The sequence below is a fragment of the Embiotoca jacksoni genome, unplaced genomic scaffold (assembly GCF_022577435.1).
Source record: "Embiotoca jacksoni isolate LCO1_2020_lvr unplaced genomic scaffold, fEmbJac1.0.p SCAF_4, whole genome shotgun sequence".
Classification (NCBI taxonomy): Eukaryota; Metazoa; Chordata; class Actinopteri; family Embiotocidae; genus Embiotoca; species Embiotoca jacksoni.
Genome location: NW_027185392.1, coordinates 13,642,391 through 13,664,796, shown reverse-complemented (window position 1 = coordinate 13,664,796; position 22,406 = coordinate 13,642,391). Strand labels below are relative to the sequence as shown.

Below are 22,406 nucleotides of genomic sequence, written 5' to 3'. Positions count from 1 at the left end.
CATGGCTGTAGAGCTGTTTTGTCTTATCTGTTAAGTCAGTCAAGTATTAAACAGCAATTTCTGTAAAATGTTTTTCCTTGTTTGAAGGTCTAAATACTGTTACTGTGTCGTTTATGAAAGAGCTACAAATAAAACACAGAAGATATAAATTTGCTGCTTACTGTTGAGAAAATTCTGGTTTTGCAGAATTTTACTGACTTACTTTTTTTTTTTTTATCTGTTTCAGTCAGATATCCTGATGACCCGTAGATTAGGGCAACTGCAGCATCCATACTCATTAAGTTCCCGACATGAAACAGTATGATTTATGGCTCAATCCCGTTTATCCCAGTCAGGATGGCACACTGCCACTTCTGAGTGATCTCAAGGTTCATGTGTGCTATCAAAGTTCAGATGTGATCCTCCTTGTGTTGGTAATAAGCTGGTGAATTGCTGGACGAGGCACAGTCCGGCACATCTCCACCGCTGTGAGGAAAATGGATGTGGAGAAGGGTCGTCGTCGGTCCAGGGGTCTTAGCACCCTGGAAAAGTGTTTGATATTTCTATTTGTGGCAATGACCAGCGCCTGCATCAGTCTGGTGGTCATCTACTTCACTGACAAAGCTGACTCTTCGACTCATGCAGAAGGTTAGTGTTTATACTTAGAAAATGTTTTTTGGTTGTTTTTTTTTGCCAGTTTATAAATCTGAGGTACAATACTAAAAAACAAGCAGCAATATTGTGCTAATGTTTTTCTGACACCGCTCGTGTTTAGTTGCTTTTTTAAAACTGCATACATTTTTGCATGTTTAGTTCTGTGTGCTGACATAGAGTATAAAGGATAGTTCAACGATAAGTACCAAGAATCTTTCTCGAAAACCTCTTGGAAATTACAGTATTAGGAAATTATTATAGGAAATGTGGATGCAGAAAATAATATAGCCCAACTTTTTTCCTGTTTTAATGCATGAAAGTATTTAATCACTGGCAGATAATAGATTATTATAAAATGTACATACTTTGTGTATGTACCCTTGAGTTTTGACACTCTTCATAAGGTCTGTTCTAATACATTATTTGTTAGAACAGAATCACTCGGTCTGTTGGTTCACCACTTTTTTTTTTTTTTTTCACAGACTGAAAGATCATTTGATGGATTGTTGTAAAATTTTTTGCAAACATTCATGGTCTCCAGAGAATGAATCCAAATGACTTAAGGGCTCCCAACCTTTTCCTCTAGTGCAATCATCATGTCAACGTTGTCCAGTGTTTTGGTTTATGACCATACTTCCTGCAGAACTAGTGGCTTTCCCGTTGGACTCAACTGAACTTAATATTTTTTTAATGATCAACTATGTACCTGGTGATAATTAACCGTCAGTATATCAGCATTGTCACTGAGAGCATGCTCGCTTGCTGACATCAGCATTTAGCTCAAAGTACAGCCTCACAGTACTGATAGTGTCGCTATAGACTATTAATTTTGTTGGAGGATTTTAATGATGCCTTTTAATTTGAAAATATCCACAACTTTTTCAACAGCAAATACAAGAACTGAAAACCAATAGGCGAGGCGGAAATACAAACTGCATAATAACAGTTCATAATAAATTGCAGTTATGTAAAAGATATGAGTTTGCATTGTACCTTGCTGTTGTGGAAAAGTAAACAAATAATGCAAATATGAATTGTTCTTTGCTGTTGTGGAAAAGTAAAAAAAAAATCATGCAAATATGATAGACAAATAAATCCATCATTGGCATTTTCACAAGGAGAATTATTTTCTGATCCCAAAGACAATAAAACAGTATGAAAAGGGGAAAGCAAGCAGTACTATATAATTACTAAAGTTCTTATGCCTCACTCATAAAATGTTTCAGTAATTTCATAATAATAAGCTTCATCATACGAGTACTGTTTACCATAATGAAATATACATATACTACTCCATCTCCATGTCCTCTGTCCGTAAACAAGAAAAAAGACTTCTTTAGATTCAAATTTACATTTCTACAGGCTTGTTTTGTCTTTAGAAAAGGAAGTGGGAAATTGTTTGAGAGTGGGTTAAGGGGTGAAAAGGATCATTTGTTTTTAGCATCACAGGTTAGTATTCATCAGACTCTTCTGCCCCCCTGAATAAAACAATCTCAAACAAGAGTGTTATGAGACATACAGAACAGGCTGTGAGGAGTGACCACAGCAAACTGTTGTAACTTCTTCTTCATTAATTCAGCAATAAAAAACAAAATGAGAAATATTTTCCCAAACCTGACATGGCTTGCTTTACAGAAGAGAACAACATTGCAGCTACGTTAACATTAATGTTCAGCCTTAATGACATACGGTAAATGTTGTTGCTGTTGAGCACAGCTGCCTCCAGACTCGCTGACAGAAGCTGCTCCGGCCATGAGGGAAAGCACGCTACAGCTGCAGATGATGACATACTGTATAATCAATGCTGTTACCAAGGCTTATCAATTCATTTATATTTTTCACTGCAAATACTATAAGGTGATTTTATTTATTTTATCTCTCCACCTGCAGTGTGGTTGTTTGTACAATAATAAATCAACATTACGGCCATGTTTTTCAGCTGTGGCAATAGATCAGTCGACACAACACTTTGATCCAGACTGAAATATCTCAGCAACTATTGGCTGAAATTGGGAGCACCCATACATGAGCCCTGCAGGATGAACTGGTCACCCCTTCACTTTTCATTTAGCACCATCATCAGGTCAAAATAAAAATTTGTCCATGGCTTTTATTAATGACCAAATACCTGCAAAAACTAATTAGTTGCCATTAACCTCAGCGGTCCTTTAGATCTAATAAGCAAATATTAGCATAACATTAAACCTGTGTCACTGTGAGCGCCCTAGCATTGTCACTCAAAACACTTCTAGCCTCACCGAGTCACTAGCATGGTTGTAGACTCTTACTTGTTTTCCGTTTATAAGAAAATAATCTTTTTAAGGGAAAAATAAAAAAGAATTGACCATTGCAGGAAGTAACGTAGCTGCTCTTCAAATATGGTTTATATTCAAAGGATTTCCTCAAAAGAGTGGCTCAGTAACTACCTTTGTTACTTATTTCCAGGGCCCAGCTCAGGGTGTGGTGGTCCTCAGCAGCTGTCTGGGGAGTCAGGCACCCTCACCAGCTGGAACTACCCCAGCAGCTATGACAACGGCAAAAGTTGCACTTGGCAGATCAGTGTGGACCCTGGCAAGGTAACAAGAATAAAGGAGAACTGGTAGAGTTATAGACCACTTTAAACACTACTATCCTTCATATAAAATGACATTACAGCCGTATCAGATTTAAATATTACTCATAGAGTCATGGGGTCAACTCCAAATAACTTTTACTAACATATATGGTCCAGGAAGATAATCATTTTGAGTAGCTTCTTATTCATTTCCATCTTAATTTTAATACACAAATGCATGTGTTCAATGCTAATCCTCATAAACTGTATTTAGATAGCACCTCTCGTAAACAAATGCAGCACAAAGTGTGGTCCAAAATAAAAATAGGTGATAAACTGCAATATTAAGCTGCAGTTAAAAATTGTTTTTCAAAAATAGCATTTTTCATCAATAATGTCCATCATGATCTTCTAAATAATTGTAATCTAATGAGAGTGACCAGTAGTGTACTTGATCAAGAATTTGCAGTGCAGCATTAATATAAGTTTCTCCTGTAAGAGAAGCAAAGGTGGGTTTTTACTGCAATTGTGGCCTAAAAGTCTCCACTGATAACAAAGATTCAGAGGCAGATGATTCCACAGTCAAAAGTGTTTATCTAAAGGTGTTTAATAGCTTTTATCACATAAAAAGACACACAATGATCTGATTTAATTTTCCTCTTAAAAGCCAGCTTTAACACACTCACCCTATCTCTTTTTTCCAGGATTGTGCAGATCAAAACAACTCTGTCTTTATTTCAGTCAGTCTTCCACAGCTCTTGCGGCTTGTGTCTAATGATTGGAGTTTGTCAAGTTACTGTTATGGAAACTGTCTTATGTGAGGCCAAGCAGTAGAGTACAGCTGGGATGAATGCAGTGGCAGCATTGCAGACAGATGGCTGCCTTGTCTCCTTCATTCTCCTCAGCTCTCCTCTCCAGACCCACAGGACGCAACTAAATCCTTGATCCTTCCTTCTCTGGCAGCATGGCTGCCGTACTACATGATTGACTCAGTGGCTGCTTCTCGCTGTTTCTGTAGTTTTCTATATTCCTACATGTGAAGATACTGTACATACGAAGTCACAGGCACACATACTCTCACGTATGTGCGCGCGCACACACACTCACATTTCATCTCTGGCTCTGGCGTCTCTCAGCGATTTCTCAGATTTAAAAAAAGATTAAATACTTCTGCATGTTTTGGTTGCAGGTGATTCATCTGTGGTTTGAGGAGTTTGCTTTGGAGCAGACGCAGCTCTGCACGGCAGACTTCGTCACACTGCAAGACACACTGGGAATCATTGGTAAATATCTCACATTAACTTCAAAGAAAATAATTGTTTTTTGAAAATGAAGTTGAGTCTCCTTTTACGACAGATAGATATCATCCCATGTAAGGCTACGGGGATTCATCCATTCATGGGCAGACTCAGCTAGTGAGCCACACAGTCCAGCTGGTCTACTGCACTGCTCTACTTACTGAAACACAACAACTTCAACACTCTTTTTCCAAACAGACTAAAGAGGTTAAAATAGTGTCCCTGGTTCACAAACATCTCTAGTGTTTGTTTGGAATGATTTCTATCATTTATATATGCATTATGTGTTAGTGATTCAGAGGCAAATTAAACTGGGCCGGGTTTAGCAAGGCCAGACTGGGGCACTAATCCAAAGAAGGTGTAAACATTGAGTAAATATATGAGTAAACAACTCAGATTTAAAGCTCTGTTTCTTGGCAGGAATAAATTTTGCATTATTCATCACAATAATTATTCTTTGTAATAAATGGATGCTAAATAAAGATGTTAAATAATTTCAATAAATAGCTGCTATTTGTAACAGACAATGGGCCCATTGTGGTCTTTTTTGCATCTTGTGATGCCATTTTGACATGGTAATTTACCTTTTCAGTAACATTTGGGTCATGCCTTGAAACCCTGAAGCCCTAAACTATTTTTCGAAACTTCCTCCTGAAAAAACTTCCCTAAATTTAGTCAGTAACAGCTGTGAAACTGTAAGGCCAAATTGAACAACCTTGGACTCTATGGAGACATGTAAGTCTCTTTCCCCCATCACTCGTGAGATTTGAAAAACTGGCATGTTTTCTTTTACCTAATCAAAACTGTAAATAATGGAGAAAAATAACAGACTAAGAAATAGCAAATGGGTCAGTAAACACACTGATGTATTTGAACTGATTTTACAAATTCTCAGTTGCAACTCCAAATTTAATGCTAGAGAAATGAAGCACATCAAATTTAACATCCATATTAGTAATAGTAGCACAAGGTGGCTTCTGTAGCCTTTAAAAAAAATAGCACCGGTTTGCATTTTTAAAACAATACAGCCTGGTCTCACTACAGGGACCTCCAGTGTAGGGCTAATGGATTATATTGATTAGGAGAACAAGCTGTGCAGAATTGTTGTGTCTCTTGCCACCTAATTTGTGTGGTATTTGTAGGTAAATACTGTGGCTACGCCAAACCGAAACCGCTGGTGACACTGACAAACCACCTGACGGTCTACTTTGACACCAATGACAGAACAACAGACCAAGGATTTAAGGCTCATTACCAAGCTGTGGCTCCAGAGCTTGCATCAGGTAAGATTATAAGAGGAAATCCATTTCAGACAGGAAATTGCCTTGACTCTGACATAATGTTGGATTTCTGTCTCACAGTATCTTATTGCCCTAGAAAGTGAATGTTGGGTGCTGGGTGAAAAGAGGAGAAGTAAATGGAAAATGAAAATGGGGTGGGGTGCACTGCGGGTATCATTGAGGTGTCTGTGGAGCTGAAGTGCCCTTCATCCCTGATTCCAGAAATAGCCGGAGCCGGCGGCTTTCTCCAAGGTGATCAGGGGAATCTGATGACCCCCGGCTTCCCAGAGCAGAACTACCTGAACGGAGCACTGTACCAGGTAATGCCAAGATCATAAACAAGCACCAGAAGAGCTCAAATTTGACGGCAACATGGTAACATTTGCTTATACTGAAGAATCGTAGCTGACTTTCAAAGACAGTTGAAATCAAATAAAATCCAATATTAGCATTAATAAAACTAATGTTTTATTTGTTTGCACACATCTACAAACACTTGAACAAAAATATAATTTAGGCCATTTAGGTGGTGTGACTAGATTAGCAATGGAGCTGACCACCAGAAAAAAGTAAGGATAGAAATGATGTATAAAATGTACAAATAACACGAGGCTTTGCAGTTCTTGTACCGTTAATGCTACATCAGAACTGCTGGTGGCTGGAGTTTTTATTCTATACAAATTCCCAGGTAAGTTGTTCCTCTTGATTCCAGTCTTTACATTAAAGCTAATTATCTCCAGGCTCCTGCGTTCTTACCAAGTGGCAACTAACTGTGACGTCACCCATTAGTATGTAAACTGCTGGCCTGTCAATCAAACAGACATGGCCTCAAAAATGCCACTTTCTGAGGCCTAATATCTAATTACTCGTGGGATTATTTTCAGATGGACTGCCAGAAAACAAATAAGAAGGAGGGAATTTATTGGATGACACTATAATGACTCATGTAAAAAATGTATTAACTTTGTATTTCGGGAAAGGAGTTGAATGGTAGTCTATGGAGCCAGAGGCTTTTTGGAGCCAACCTAGTGGATCTTGGTGGTATTACAGTTTTAGGCACTTCCGCATTGGCCTCATTATTCAGACCCGGAAGCTACGTCCACTTTTTGATTTTAACTAATGTACAGACATAACACTTGTAATAGCAAAAAGGCAATTAGAAAAATGTGTTTTTATAGCTTCCCACAAATTCCATTTATTTCAGCATTGTCTGAAACATGTCTATTTACAATTATTTTAGATGTATTTCCTTATCTACAGTGTGTGAAATCATTACAATTTTGATTTAGCGGTCTACTATGAGCTTTAGTTAAGTCAGTCATTGGTTGCAATGTATAGTTTTTAATACAATTTAAGGGCTACCTTTTTGTTAAGATTTCAATCACACCTTTAATGATAATTGATGAGGTGAATCCAGGTTTAAGCTGCTGCTAAGTATCACTTAACTTTATGCCAATAATGTAAGAGGAATGGTTTAGATAAGGAAACATATGTGTTACACGGAGTTTCCTTTTATTCTAAGAGTACTGAGTTATGAATTGTGCAAATTAACCACACTCATTACTGGGAAGATGTCCTGAATATACCATATAACATCAACCATTGTGTTGTACAGTGTGTTACTATTGATTAGCAAGTGGTTTCAAATAGACCTAAAGATTTCAAATTCTCACCTCAAAGTAAATCCATTAGCTTTGGGTTTCAACACAATCATCCTGACAGCATTTGTGGTCTTGATCGGTGATTAATGCATGTAATTAATTCGGTTTCGATTTGAGGGTTTGCATGCTGGGTTTGGATATGGAGTCATATGGTATTACTCTGCTGTAATCATGATTTCATGTGGCTGTGCTTTAGCTTGACGGATCACCGTCTGTCCAAACAGAAGCTGAATCTGTGATGGAATTATTTATAAGTTACAGTATGTCAGAATGCAGCTCATGTTGCAGCTGTGGGACTAGAAGGAGGTAAACATGAGGAGTGATGCAGATAGCCGTTCATTCGTGAGATTTCAGAGTATCATTTGTAGAAAAACACTCAGTAGGTGTAACTGTTTACACTATTTATGTTTAAAAGAAACTGTGATTTAAAGTGAAAATTGGACGCGAGAATCTAATTTTGCAATAGAAATGATTGGTGTGTGTGTCTGTGCTGTGTTTGTTTGTCGGATCAGTGGAGAATCACAGTGCCTGAAGGCGAGGGGGTCCGACTGACATTTACCTCCTTTGACCTGGTCCCTGAGGTCTGTGGAGACTTTGTTCAGGTCTATGATGGCTACACAGCCAACTCTTCTTTCGTAGGTAAGTATGACGTAATGCATCCAATTTGCACTTAGGAAGATAAAAGGGAGAAGAAACGATTTTCAAATAAATTTCAGCCACCGTGCATAAGGATAGTATTTACCTATATTATATGTCACACAATATTTTCACTCATCAGTAGAGTTTATGTCGGAGCTGGATGTGTGATTAAAAGGCCAAAGGATGTGTTGGAACGTCAGAATAGATGGTGGGCTTTGTTCAACATTAACAGTGTCAACTGTGTGGCTCTATGAATAAAAGATGAGCTCAATTAAAAGTTTGAGATCTGTACAATGGACAGAGCTTCTGGGGTCTATTTTAAACTTAATGAATTTAAATCTGTTCCCATAGACCTAACTGTTGAAGCAGCACCAATTAAATATACCAGAGTCTCAACTGAAATTTGGGAATGTTGTTGTTATTGTGGAAGCTTCCACGATTGTTTTTTCACAGTTATATAATCCATCACAGCTAAATTATGCGGGGGAACGATGCCAAAGCCAGTGGAATCCAGCCGCAACACGATGGTTGTCCGCTTCAAATCTGACAACAGTCTGATTTCAAAAGGATTCAGAGCAACTTACACGAAGTTCAGACTTCCACCTACTGTGATTCCCACCACAACAAAACCACCACAAACAACAGCAACAACAAAAACAACAACAACAACAACAACAACAACAACCAGGCCCACCACACAAACCCGTCCACCTCCCACGGCTTCAGGTGAACACTCTGTCCAAACACTTTCCTGATTCCTTTTTTATCTTGTTTACTTAAACCAGGAAGCATGGATCCATACGCATAGTTCCCATGACACAGTTTGGTTCGATTTACTTTTTGAGCAAACTGTCTTGTCGTTTGTCTAAATCTTGATTGAGTTCTATTAAAATATACAATATGAGATATGTCTAGTTGCCAGCATATGTAAACGGTGTAAAAAATCGTACCTCACAGCAGACTTTTCTCGTTGTCTTCTGGGCAGTTTTATCATTTAAGACTGCAAACAGTTATCTATTGAAAGGTCATACTGATTCACCATAAAATATAATATAATTATCTATTTTCTCATACGGTGTACTAAGGCTTGTTTGATGGTAAACCCTACATAATTGTTATCCCTCCCCATGCAGTTTTCTACGCACAAACACCGCTCGAATCAGGTGACAGCTACCAAATAAGGATGAATGCAAGTAGCTCTGTGGGTAGGAGTGGGGAGATCCCCCTTGAGCTTTATCTATTCATCACTTTATTAAAACTGTTGGCAGACAGATCTCTCCAGTGGCCCATTAAGGTACTACATAATGAATTTGTTCATGGGGCAGTTTTGTATCAAAGCGAGCTGGTCTTCATCAGTAAAACAAAGAGACAATCAACCTCATCAAAAAGGTGTTCAGACACCTGAGTTTTTAATCCACTTCCCCCTCTTCTAAAAAATAATTTGCATAATGAGGAGTGAATCTGATCAGGTATTGTTTTCACTATAGGTGGTCCAGTAAATCCTTCAGGGGCGTAAAGGAGTTGTCCAGTCCGTGGGATTCCCAGATCCATATCCTGCTCATGGAAATAGTTCTTGGAAGATATCTGTGTCCAAAGGACTCCTGGTTAAACTGCATATCGCTGACATGGCCATCACAGGAGAGACTGGACAGTGCAAGGAGGACAAAGTGATCATCTCAGATAACTAAAACAATCTGGCTGAGTCATACTCTTGGACATTAATTAAACCTGATTTATTTTTTGTTATCATTGTATCAGTTTAAGACAGACTTGTGAAATTGCATTGCAAATATTTCCTAATGGAGTGTTTTCCCCTGACTTTTTGACCCGATACAAGCACAAAAAGCTAATATGGATCTGCTAATATGCACCTGTCCTTCAATATGAGGACTTTGGCTTGTGTTTGGTGCACCTTGCTGGGCTAACAGCTCTGATACTACTGTATAGCTCTCCTGTTGTAAAACTGTTGATTAGGATCTTCTTCGGAAAGCGCCCAGCAAACTGTAAATTACCTCTCATTATTCACTTCGGTGACTGCAGTGAAGCTGATACAGCTTTATCTATTGCTGAGTTCTCAAGGACTAAAGCACCGAGGTGCAGGCCCACACTCCTTGATGAGAGTGTTTTAGTGCTGCATCCTGTTACTTTAGGGAGTATGTGTTTGTGTGCAAAATGCAGAGAAATGAAAAGCAAAAATGAGAGAAAACAGCTAAATGTATGTTTTAAAAACCCAAACACATAAAATCTGAAAACTAATCAGTCATTTTTTAAAGAAGTGGAACATATTAGATTGATATTGTGAGATGTATTGACTATCTGCTACTTACTGTTTGACTATGGTTCAGCATTTCAGATTTTTCCATAACTGCTATTTTTGTCCACAGTGGCTGCTATTAAGCAATAGTTGCATCGTCTCACAATAAGCCACGGTATCTTTCTTGTTTTATGTTTATAGATGTGTTGATTCTCTGTGGGATCTAATAATCAACACATCTGTCTGGAGCTTTTTAAGACCTTTAAGTGCTTCCAGCTCACTGTTTTGGTTTACTGGTCCAAAGATTTTCTATATCAATGTGTTTGAGTTTGCATGAAATATCTGAAATCAGTTCCCTCATTAATGTGTAAATGTATGCAGTAAGGAGCTCATGCATTACATGCGGAGTATCTGTGGTGTAAGTATGAAGTTTCAACTAGAATGTGTTTAGAGTCGCAGAATAAAAAACGCTAACATGACAACACAATGTCTTGTATACCATGGTGGCAGGACAGTGGGTGGCAGGCTGGAGCCAAGCAGCAACCATCTTTGTTGTTACCCATTGGTTTGTGAACTGCCATTCTGAAGCCTTGAGTTTGGATTCTGGCCATCTACATCTTACTATTTTGGAGCCAGATGTCCCCATATTTGGTGGTGAATCTGATTCGATCTGATTGATCCCCTATAATGGAAACCTGACTGCACCAGCGGCCTGTCACTCAAACAGACAAACCTTTAAACATACTTTTATTTGAGGCCAAATATCTAATTAAGGAAATAATTATTTTCAGTTGAACTGCCAGAAAGCTGATGAGAAGGAGTGACTTTAGGGAATGACACTTATAAGGATTCAGTGGTGTTATATTTTAAGGCACTTCTACATTGGCCTCACTTTTCAGACCGGGAAGCTACATCCACTTTTATATGTAGTTTATGGTGGGAGCCTAACTTGATTCCCAGCTGACTTTGAGTGAAGGCAAGGTACATCCTGGACAGGTCGCTAGTTCATCACAGGGCCTATTTAATACATGTGGCACATTATAAAAAACAATAAAATAGGAAACATAAATGCATTGCATACAGTCTTATTAATTGATTGTGCATTTTCAGGATCATGGTGATGCCTTGGTTGCACTAAAATATCTTCCTCAGAGATTGATTGAGCTGCCTGACCTGTTGAACATTTTGCATTTTAATTGGCATTATCTGTCTTCCAGTAATGTTTGCTAATTTTGCTGCTACATTGGATCTGTCAGTGGCTCCTTCCTGTTAAAAGGCAGTTTTTCTGTATTTTCATAGATTCTTGGTAAGAACCGTGACAATTTGGCACATGATTCTTTTGTTTATTACAAAGCTGATGAAGTCACACTCGCAGACAGATATAGTCACTGTCATTTGTAAGTGTTTCAGCATCTCTAATCACAGGGATAATTACACCTCATTATGAGGTGCTTGCATTATCTGCCACTATTCTCTCAACTGTTCACCTGAATCCTTTGATCTATCCCTCCAACCTTGGCTCTGCTCTTTCCATTTACCTTCATATTTTTCCTCTGTCCTACCTGTCCCTCATTCTCAGGTACACACTGTGGCTACATCCTTCCCTCAGTGGTGGTCAGTGCTAGTGACACATTATCAGTCACCTTCCAGTCTGACAGTCGCCTCACAGACAGAGGATTCTTTGCCGAGTGGGAGGCTGTGTACCCTGAGGATATCGCAGGTGCACAGGAACACACTCACACCTGAGGCACATGTTGCTGAAGCAGCTCAACACCTTATTAAAACTCACCATAAAACATAACACTCCTCTATCACGAAAAAAAACGGCTGAATTGTTGCTTAAGCAGTGTAAGCTCTGTCAAAACACAGTTCAGAATACAGTGTGTAGCATAAAGAGCGAGATAAAACTTCAAGGCAGAAAAACACTTGACAAAAATAGATAAGCATTGTATCTCTATCAAAAGTGAATGTACTAATCGCATAACACGTGACTTAAAACATAACTGTTGGTCATATATAGCCGCTTGCACAAACGACCTATGGGTTCGCTCTTTTGGAAGACAGTCAGCACAAAATGGAGCAACAGTTAATCTGACAGATCCAGTTGTTCTGCTTTATCATTGGCCCATTTTTATATTTCCACATAAGATTATATGTGTAATATATGTCTATGTTTTTTTTCCGATCCATTGAGGTCCATTTTGTGGGACTAAGCAGCCTGGTACCATCCAGACAAAAGGCAACAGGCTGATGATTCGTTTCCATACGGACTTGTTTACTGAGGCCAAAGGCTTCAGGGCCTACTGGACAACAAACACCAGTTTGCCTGCTCCCATTGAGCCACCTGTTCAGCCCAACCCCTGGGATGAAATCCCCATAGGTAGAGTATCTGTCAGCCTAAAACTGTTTACAACATCTGTAATGCACTGCATGAATCAGAGTACACATAAAGCTGCACTAATCACAACAAAATGTAATTCAAAAAGGGGGATTCATAGTGAGGAACTAATACAAATCTGCAGTTTTCCTTCAGTGCTACAGAGCCTTTAAGGCTACATCCACACATATACTTTGGTCTATAACGCATAACTTTACATTTATCCCTAGTGTCCACACTCCTCTGTCATTTTTGAACACCTAAAACTGAGACTTTAGAAAATGCTGCGGACTTTTGAAAAGGTGCTTCCTCGGGGGGAGTCTTTTCTCTAACATGTCCTTCTCTGATTCGTCAAACCCGTATCATGTGACCTTTTTCCAAAAGAAAACAAACTACATCAGCTTTGACTACCAAAGTGGATAATGAATAACAGGCATTGTTGACCTTGTTGTCTACGGTAGATACTGTTTAAATTTTGCTTTTTATAATGCTACTACTGCCTACATGCACTGAGGACAAGTCATTTTTCGAGCAATCTCCATTTCCAGTTGCATTATCAGTCCCACATGTACCTTAATATTAACCCCAACCATGTCACTCCTCAGCCTATGACCAACCTAACCAACACCGCAAGTAACAGAATCTGATGGGTCACAAAAAACAGTGTATGACTGGTTTGGGGTGGCATGCTCTATGTATGTGAATGGTCATGTGATTTTCACTTTTAGGTGTGTTAGTATTGACAGAGGTTAGTTTTGAAACTGCAAATTTATCTTTACGTTTTAAAATTAAAATGTATGCTTTTAGACGTAGCCTTAGCCTATCATAGCATATTGTTTTGTTTTCCACTTTCATCCGCGTTGCTTCCAGATGTAGCAGCAGGCAGCTGTTTTCAGAACAAAAAAACGTTCAAATGAATGCTACAGTTGGTCTGTCAGCTGGATATCTAAATAGGCACCTGAATGTTAACACATTTGCAATGGCAACATCCAAAGGCAATAATATGTCAGTTGTTGTGTTGTCAGCTTGTTACATTGCCCCCAAGTGGCAAAATATAAAAGGAATGCAGCTTTAATGTTTCTGTTAAACATTGCTGTAAGCGCTGAAGATGCAACATAAATAATGCTAGTTTCAGCTACCACAATGTGAGAACTTACTGCTATTTGTTTTTGTAACCACTATAATCCGAATACCTTTGAGTTTGGATCTGCTTTTTTCCCTCTTCAGAAATGTCTTGGCAATATAATTTTTATTAAAAAAAAAATTGTCACATTTTACAGAAAGAGCTATTTTGTTAATCAAAAAGTGGTCAACACAGAAATAATAAAATTGTATTTTTACAATAACTACAAAAATACATTTAAAAAATGCATTCATAAAATATGTATACTTTTTATGATATAGCCTTACATTTAATATTTTGGGTTTCTTGATTTACAAATCCCCCCACCTTTATAATACAATGTCTACCAATCACCAATCAAACTGGACAACAGATAACAAAGAGCTATGTCAGAGCTGCTGTACAGCACCGTCCCTTTATTCATCTGATTCATGCTTCCTCTCATCCTTATCCTTTCTTCACACGCCTCTCCCGTCTCCCAGACGTGCAGTAAAACAAGGCGAATTGGTTTGCTGAGAACACAATGTGAAGTGACCAACTGCTACAGTTTCCTTCCTTGCTGGTTGTCACCTGATTTCCATTCCTCACCCAGCGATGAGACCCAGGTGGCCCCGGCCCCTGACAAGCCAATTGCTGAAATAGAGTTTTATAGATGGACTCTACTGGCTGTAAGATTTTTTTTTTTTCCACTCAGGCTCTGGCATGATTGTGCCGACTGACGGAAGTAAAAAGAGTGCGGGATGAAGGGTGAAAATGTGAGATTAGATTGACAGGAACAATTTAGTGCAAACTGTCTGGATGGGCAAAATAAAATGTATATCTTTATGTATGCTTATGTTGTGACATCAAAGACTTTGGACTTGAAATTTGGAGGATGCTTATGTTTGCATGAAGATCCATTGAAGAGTAGTGATAGAGGGACAAACAGAAGAACACTGTAGACAGCAGTGTCAAACATGTGACTGGAAAATCATCTAAAATAATATGAATCAGTGATTGAAAGCCATCTTCCTGGAACACAAGGACTTATCTTTAAGCAGCAGGAATGTTCTGTGTAATCTGGCTTTATTTATACACAAACTCATCTTTTTCTAGACTGGCCTAGCCCATGTGGGAAACCAGCCAGTCCTCCTTCTGTTATGTCAGGCATTGTGAACGGAGAGCCAGCCACACCACATTCCTGGCCCTGACAAGTGTCCATGCAGGTGAGAATCTCCACTAATGCAGGTAGAAAATTCACATAAATATACAACTAATTACATCAGAATTCACGAGTACAGTTACAGATTCCTCATAATAAAATATCAAAGAGTAATTTGCTCTATGCTTCTCAGTCCTTTCCTGTATCTCATTAATTCACTGACTATCTGTAAGACGATAGCACGTTGCGTTTAGTACATTTAATGATCAGTATGCTAATATCTTTCATGAGTTTCTTCTCTGCTTGCCGGTGTGTGTTTGTTTCAGGTCTGGCCACCCAGTCAGACAGAGCCCAAATTCTCCCATATCTGTGGTGGCAGTCTTATTCATAAGAACTGGGTACTAACAGCAGCCCACTGCTTCATGAGGTAAATGATCAGTTTCCTTATCAATAAGGGTGTGTAAAAGGAATTTTAGAGATGCTAATGTCATTCATTTTAAAAACAGGAAGCATGTTGTTCAGATTTTTTTTAAGGCCAGTTTTTTTCCTGCAAAGTTTCCTCAAACCTCCTGGAAGCCCATTTGCGTAATCTCTGAAGGCAGTTATTGGTGTCTGAGCTTTCAGCTCCAGCTTATAACAGTGTAAGAGCGATGCCTCATTAGAGATGCCTCTACGCTTTGGCTAATGGTCTACAGTCCCCTTTAGAGGGCAAGGTAGCACACTGTGGAGGCTGCAAATAAATGTGTCATTTGTTTTTGTAAAACTATAATTGTCAATTACAGCTCCAATATCCAGTCATCTTCTATGAGGGGACATGTGTACTGTTTACACCGTGGAGTATAATTATTGATTCATCTGCTGGTTTCCTGCCCAGATATGCTGATGAGCTGCAGCGTTGGCGCATGTGCCTCGGCAAACACAACCTCACCTACACAGGGGCCAGTGAACGCTGCTTCAGTGTATCTGGTATCTATCGCCATGAGGCCTTCAAGTATCCCACCGTGCCCTCTGTGGAGTTTGACATTGCCCTGGTCAGGCTGGACAGGGAGGTGATGCCCACTAATGAGATATCATTTGCCTGCCTTCCCTCTGACGAGGAAGTCCTACCAGGGGACAAGAAGTGCTACGCCACCGGCTGGGGAGATGAGACCGGTGCAGTTTTTACTTCATACTCGTTAGCAGCACATACATTTCACGTTTGCATGTTTATCCTGCTCAAATAATCTGAAAACTGACCTTTTGGAGCTACTTTAAAGTGATATTTTCACAGAAAAAAATACTAAACACCACCACCTTAGAGACTGTTGCTGTTAAAAAAAAACATTGCTGTGTAGTTTGTACGCCATCTGGTGGACTGTTTATTCCCCGTGTCTTCGGCTTTGGCATCTATATGGTTTTTTTGTGTGTTTATTAGGTGATTCACTTAATGCTAAACCTTCAGAGGCCTTTAACCAGGTCGCCCTCCCCATTGTGCCATTTGACACCTGCAAGAGGACGGATTACTGGTGGTTCCAGGTTAAGACCTCCATGATCTGCTGCGGTTATACCCTGCCTGAGCTCAAGTCTGTCTGTCAGGTAACAAAAATGCTACATTGTTCTACCCATCAATGAGAAAACTTTTTTTTTTTATTTTTTTTTTTTTAATGCATCTGTGTGTTAATGTTGATTTGTGACTTTGACAGGGAGATTCAGGCGGTCCACTGGTTTGCCAGGATGCCCCTGGTGGTCCTTGGGAAGTTCATGGTATAACCAGCTTTGGCCCTATTGGGTGCATTATGAATAAGAAGCCCTCTGTGTTCACCCGCTCCTCTGCCTACCTCCCCTGGATCTCCAATGTCATCCGCAGAGACATGTACAATGAGCACAGTATGAATCCAGCCATCTAAACTGACCCACTTTACTAACAATCTAAATGAGTGTATTGCTGGTTTTCACCTTCTGTTCTCCTTGTGTAGCATCTGGCTGTGGCGGGTCAAAGGACTTGACCGGCACAGGTGGCACTTTGTCCTCTATGGGTTACCCTGGCAGCTACAACAGCAAAGCGTGTTGCCAGTGGAACGTCCAGGTGCCTGCGGGCAAATTGGTCCACCTCCATTTCTACAATTTTTCCCTGGAGGAGAGTCAGATGTGCATCAATGACAAAGTCAGCCTCACAGACAGAACAGGAAGTCTAGGTAGGTGAATATCTGCTTTCATTTTGCGACAGCTGATAATGAATTTGTATTCTTTGATGTCATTAATGTAGGTTACTGCATCCCCACAACCTAGTTTAACCACTTCAGAACAGTAACTACAGCCTATCATCTGTTATGACATGTCACAGTGGACTGACAAATTATTGCAACTTCTAAAGTTTTTGACATACTTCATTAAGATCAAATCCAAAAGTTGTCTCTCTGGCAAAACAAAAACAGGTCCATTTGTCCAAAGAAACCAAATTAGAAAAATAAAACTAGAGTCAAAATAAAAACATCTTCAGGAAAGCAATCCACAAAATATATTTTTTTTTATCTTGACACATAAGCCCTCAATTCAATATTTGAGGTCAAATAAGGCAGAATAGGTTCCAAATGTTGTTAATAAAAATCATCTAAATAATTTGCATTACCATTATCTGCTGAGTAAATATACATAAAACGCTCTAAGACAGAACCATCTATTGTGTCTAGAAATACAAAAAAGCAAAAACATTATAGAAATCTAAGGTCAAATTCAACTTTAAAAGCTAATAGCAACCTCAGTCTTTAACCTGGAGACCCAGACAGCATTTCATCTTAACACTAAAGAATTAAAAATCCCCTCTGCATGTAAGCAAGAAAACCCTTTCAGTCGCTACATACATTAAAAAATAGAGATTGATTGCCTGAAAACTTATTAAAAGGTTGATAAGTGTGAAGCTTCCCCATTCTCAATTTCTGTGTTTCCCTCCATGTGCTCTGGAATAGGTGTGCGTTCCCCTCCACTTTTTTTTACTGTGCAGTAAAATGTCACATAAAACAGACTGACGGGTGTAGCTCTGAGCCTACAGCTGTGCCACTTCCGATCCGTGGTATCTCTGTCCTATATGACAGGTTCGTTTGTCCACTTAATGCATATATGACATAAAAATAGGACAAATAGACATAGGTAAGCAGCAGTAGAGATATGCTAGATTTAAAATCTCATACATAAGCTGTTAGGACAGAGGCTAACACGTCTTAATTTTTACCTCAGGCACATACTGCAGTCATGTCGCCCCTAAAGACATGGTGAGTGATGGAAATACACTTCACATCAGCTTCTCCTCCAATGACAAGGTGGTGGACACAGGCTTCAATGCCACCTGGAGGGCAGTGGACCCTACAGAGGGTAAGACCGGAGAAAATTGTACTGGAGAAGACGCTACGGGAATAACCTCCAGACAAAACATGTGTCCGTTTAATTCTTCTCCTTTTCTGCCTGTCCCCCTTCCTTTCCTCTCCTCTTGTTCCACTGCAGCTCCTTGTGGAGGACTCTTCAGCAGTAATCAGGGGGAAATCACTTCTCCTAACTGGCCTACTGACTACCAAGCCCAGACTGTGTGCACGTGGCGCATTAACATTCCTTTATCAAAAACTATCCATGTCGCCTTCACTCACTTCGAAGTTCAAGCTGTAAACATGTTAGGAAACTGTGGAGACTATGTGGAGATCTTCAATGGAGAAAGCATGGCATCACTAGGTTGGTGACTGTATTTCAGTTTCTCTGTGTGTGCACTTTGTTCTATCTACATATCGTCTACAATTTATTAGTATTGATGCCTTCGGTGATTTACTCCACAATGGTGTTTGTTCTGCAGGTCGATTCTGTGGCTTTGCCCCGCCACCCACCATTACCATCCCTAGCAACACCGCCATCATCCGCTTCCTTAGTAACGGAGCAAATCAACAGAAGGGTTTTCGTGGTTACTGGACCACTGATTCCGGTGTGATCCCGACTTTACCTCCTCCACCTCGTAACCTGTGGGTCAACATCCCTCTAAGTGAGTGTAGGCCTACCCCAACTCATAACAGCCCTGTGTCTTATGTGTAGTGATTTCATGTTGAGGTTTCCAGTTTCTAAATGGAGCTCGTTGAGGAAAGGTTTCTGCTCCAACTGTAGCATTTCTGAACACGAAACTTTCATTGAATTTTTTTACTTGTGTAAAAACATGTTGACTAATTCATAACAAATGATAGCTTAACTGAACACGTTCTCATCCCCGATTGGCCAGAAAAATGTGGCATCCCAGCAGTGAAACCCAAAACATCCACCTTGAGGGTGGTTAATGGGGAAGAGGTGAGCCCCCATTCCTGGTCCTGGCAAGTGTCCATGCAGGTACTGTCGGCTCATGTCTCTCCCTTAGTGCCTGACTATCTTATCAGTGACAGAGGCGTGCTTTTATTTTGTAAAAATGTTCCCCTCTTCTCCAGGCTTCACCAATGTTGCCCACACCTTACATGCATGGTTGTGGAGGCTCTTTGATTCATGAGGAATGGATCCTAACTGCAGCTCACTGCTTCATTGTGTAAGATATAAAACTATCAAATCACCTGCATTACATCCACTTAATCCGCCCATAGCTCCTTGAAGTGGCATGACAAATGTAACAACTGACAGTGTGACAATGTGAAAAGGGTTGTTCTTAGTGATGAACGTACAGCAGAGACAATCATCACTTTCAGCTCCTGTCGGCCTTACAGCGCTCTTTAACTTGTTTCCGTTCATTGTTTAGCTGTCTGGTCGGCGTCATTGCTGTTTTGCTACATTCTCAGCGCGGTGTACTGTTTTTGGCAGCGGATTTCTATATTAAAAACTCTAAAAAACACACTGTGCATTACCTAATGAGTGCCAAGCAGCAGACAGACGCAGTTTGCAACTAGCTGGTGAGCACAGTGGAGGACTTGGCAGAAAAAGGGCAAGCTATTTCAATAAGTATTTATTAGAGACTAAAAATAGAACTAAAAGGAGAGTGACTAACGGACTTGTATTTGTAAATGAATTATGTTTCTCTGTAAGTGCTATATGTGTAAATATACACATGTTTGCTAATAAGTTTATTATATCAACGTAAAAGAAAAACTTCTTTCCGTTGCCCCTTCGCCGACAAAACAATCAGTTATCACAGGTTCAAAAGAAGCTCTTAGGAAAAACCCATGCTTCTTCATTTTGCCCTGGCTAAAGAAGAGTAGCGTAAGGAGAAGAAAAACAAGTTCTAATTTTCTCCTTCACATTTTTCTTCCACCTGTTTTCCAGCCTACCGAATAAACCTTCTTACTGGCGCATGTGTTTGGGGAAGCACCACATGAACTCCTCCATGGATGTTCCCTCAGCAGAGAAATGCTATAAGGTGGATGGTATCATCCGCCACGAGGGGTTTGTCTCCGAGCAGGATCGCACCGACATCACCAACGACATTGCCCTGGTGCATCTGTCCGAGCCTGTCACTATGACGACGGAGATAAGTCCCATTTGTCTGCCAAAACCCGGGGCTGTGATGCCTGCTGGCACACCCTGCTTTGTCACCAGCTGGGGAGACGAGAAAGGTAGAGGTGGTCAAACATTCAAACATTTTAGTTTCTTCAAACAATTTTTCATATCCGATATACACACTCAATAGAATATTTCACAAGAATGAATACATGTGATTTTGTGTGTTGTCCAACTAGCTTTGGTCTTGGTTTAATTTCTGAAGATAAAGGAGATTTGGAAGTTTATTTTTTTGCTGTGAATGTCTCGATGTCGATGTCTACACCTCGTATGACCTAATCTTTTCACTTTTCACTTCTATCTTACAGGGAACTTGCTCCCCCAAGTGGCTGAGAAGCTAAATCAGGCAGCCCTTCCTATTGTTGACTTCCAAACCTGCAGTAAACCTGCTTATTGGTGGGACACCCTCCGGCCCTCCATGATCTGCGCTGGCTATGAATCCACAGATGAGCTGAAGTCAGCCTGCCAGGTTAGAGGACACGTTCAGACAAAAATGTTCAAATAGAAACACGACGTTTTTAGGAGGAGGGAACTTCATTGTTTAAATCCAGCTATTTTCCATCATTACATAAGTGCGCTGGCCTCTCATAATTGGGTCATCTTTTATGTAACACCCTGCAAACTGTTTTGTTTGTGGTCATTCAGCCTTGATTGAAAATGGCTGCTACCTAGTTTGCAGGCATAATTGGACAAATGAACAACCAACTATGCAAGCAGGGACATGGGACGAGTAGAACTGCAGTGCTGTGAAAAGCGTAAGTTTTTACATTTTAGGCGAGCTGCAGAAAGCACAACACTGACATTGGCCTCAAGAGTAGTCTGTGAGGTTGACTGACCTTTACAAATTGTGGGGCACATAGATAAGTTATAGTGGCCCCCATGCATCCTGAGTAATTCTGATCACTTCCTTGTCCTGCTCTGCTATAGGGTGACTCTGGGGGCCCTTTCGCCTGCAAAGCTGCGGGAACCAACCCAGCCTGGGAGGTGCATGGCATTGTCAGCTTCAGACCTCAGGGCTGCATCAAAGACAAGAAACCCTCCGCGTTCACTCGTGTCTCTGCCTTCAGTGACTGGATCAACAACAACATGAAGAAGTTTATTTATGAAAATGGAAAAAACATCTCAAGCTGATATCTTCAAATAAAGATTTGGATGCGTTTTATTACACATCTTTTATGTCATAAAGGTGCTATACATTGTGTACACCATTAAATATCTCTGACTGGATTCCTTTCTCTTTAAAATGTCTTGATGCTGACTGATACTGCAGTTCTGCTGGTTTCTTATTGAAGAATCAGGCAAATTTAAATGCTATTTCTTCTTTTTTTTTTTTTTTTACTTTTTCTTTTTTTTTGAGTACCCAAGTTAAACATTATACAAACATTTTAAGTAAATAAAGAAACACATCTACATCAATGAGTATAATTCATTAAAACTATAAGACAACATTTTTCTATTATGAATATGTTCAGATAAAGATTATTAAAATTGTGACATAGGTTTACATTGTAAAGAAATAAGGGCTGCAACTAATCTTGTGTTTATATCAATTCAATTTAAATTGTTTAATCCAAAAGAAAAAAAATCGATTTAAAAAAAAGTTGAAGCAGCAATCCAAACCCAAAATATGTTCATTGTTAAATCCTTACATTTGAAAAGCGGCAACCAGCAAGATAAATTAATATTAATGTTGTGAATATATTGAATACAAACTACAGATCTGAAAAACCATGCTCTAGGTGATGAATTCATTGTAAGCCTTGTTTCTTTTTTCTGTGTGATATTTTAATTTTAATGTACAAATGTTTCTCTTCAGACCAACCTTTTAGCCCTCTGTGCTTTATCTAACTTTCTACCCTCCTTTGCTGGTAAATGATTCCTTCCGGACATATTTTAAGTTTTGGGGTTTTGCCCCTTGATCACATGACCAGGTCACTGAACCAATGGGAGAGCTGGGCT

The 22,406-nt window shown here is 39.6% G+C and overlaps 1 protein-coding gene across 1 annotated transcript; it reads left to right on the top strand.

The window, feature by feature from the left end:
* Positions 1–476: 476 nt before the first annotated feature.
* LOC138208711 (ovochymase-2) lies at positions 477–21,720 on the top strand. Its single transcript, XM_069166794.1, is given in 24 exon segments — positions 477–627; positions 3,079–3,209; positions 4,377–4,470; positions 5,628–5,768; positions 5,988–6,085; positions 7,939–8,065; positions 8,537–8,673; positions 9,574–9,761; positions 11,897–12,039; positions 12,514–12,699; positions 14,915–15,024; positions 15,287–15,387; positions 15,835–16,112; positions 16,375–16,535; positions 16,643–16,826; positions 16,916–17,134; positions 18,174–18,306; positions 18,424–18,659; positions 18,778–18,960; positions 19,192–19,295; positions 19,391–19,485; positions 20,214–20,503; positions 20,756–20,916; positions 21,375–21,720. Coding segments are annotated over 24 exon segments (3,855 nt in total). The 3' UTR covers positions 21,579–21,720.
* Positions 21,721–22,406: the final 686 nt, after the last annotated feature.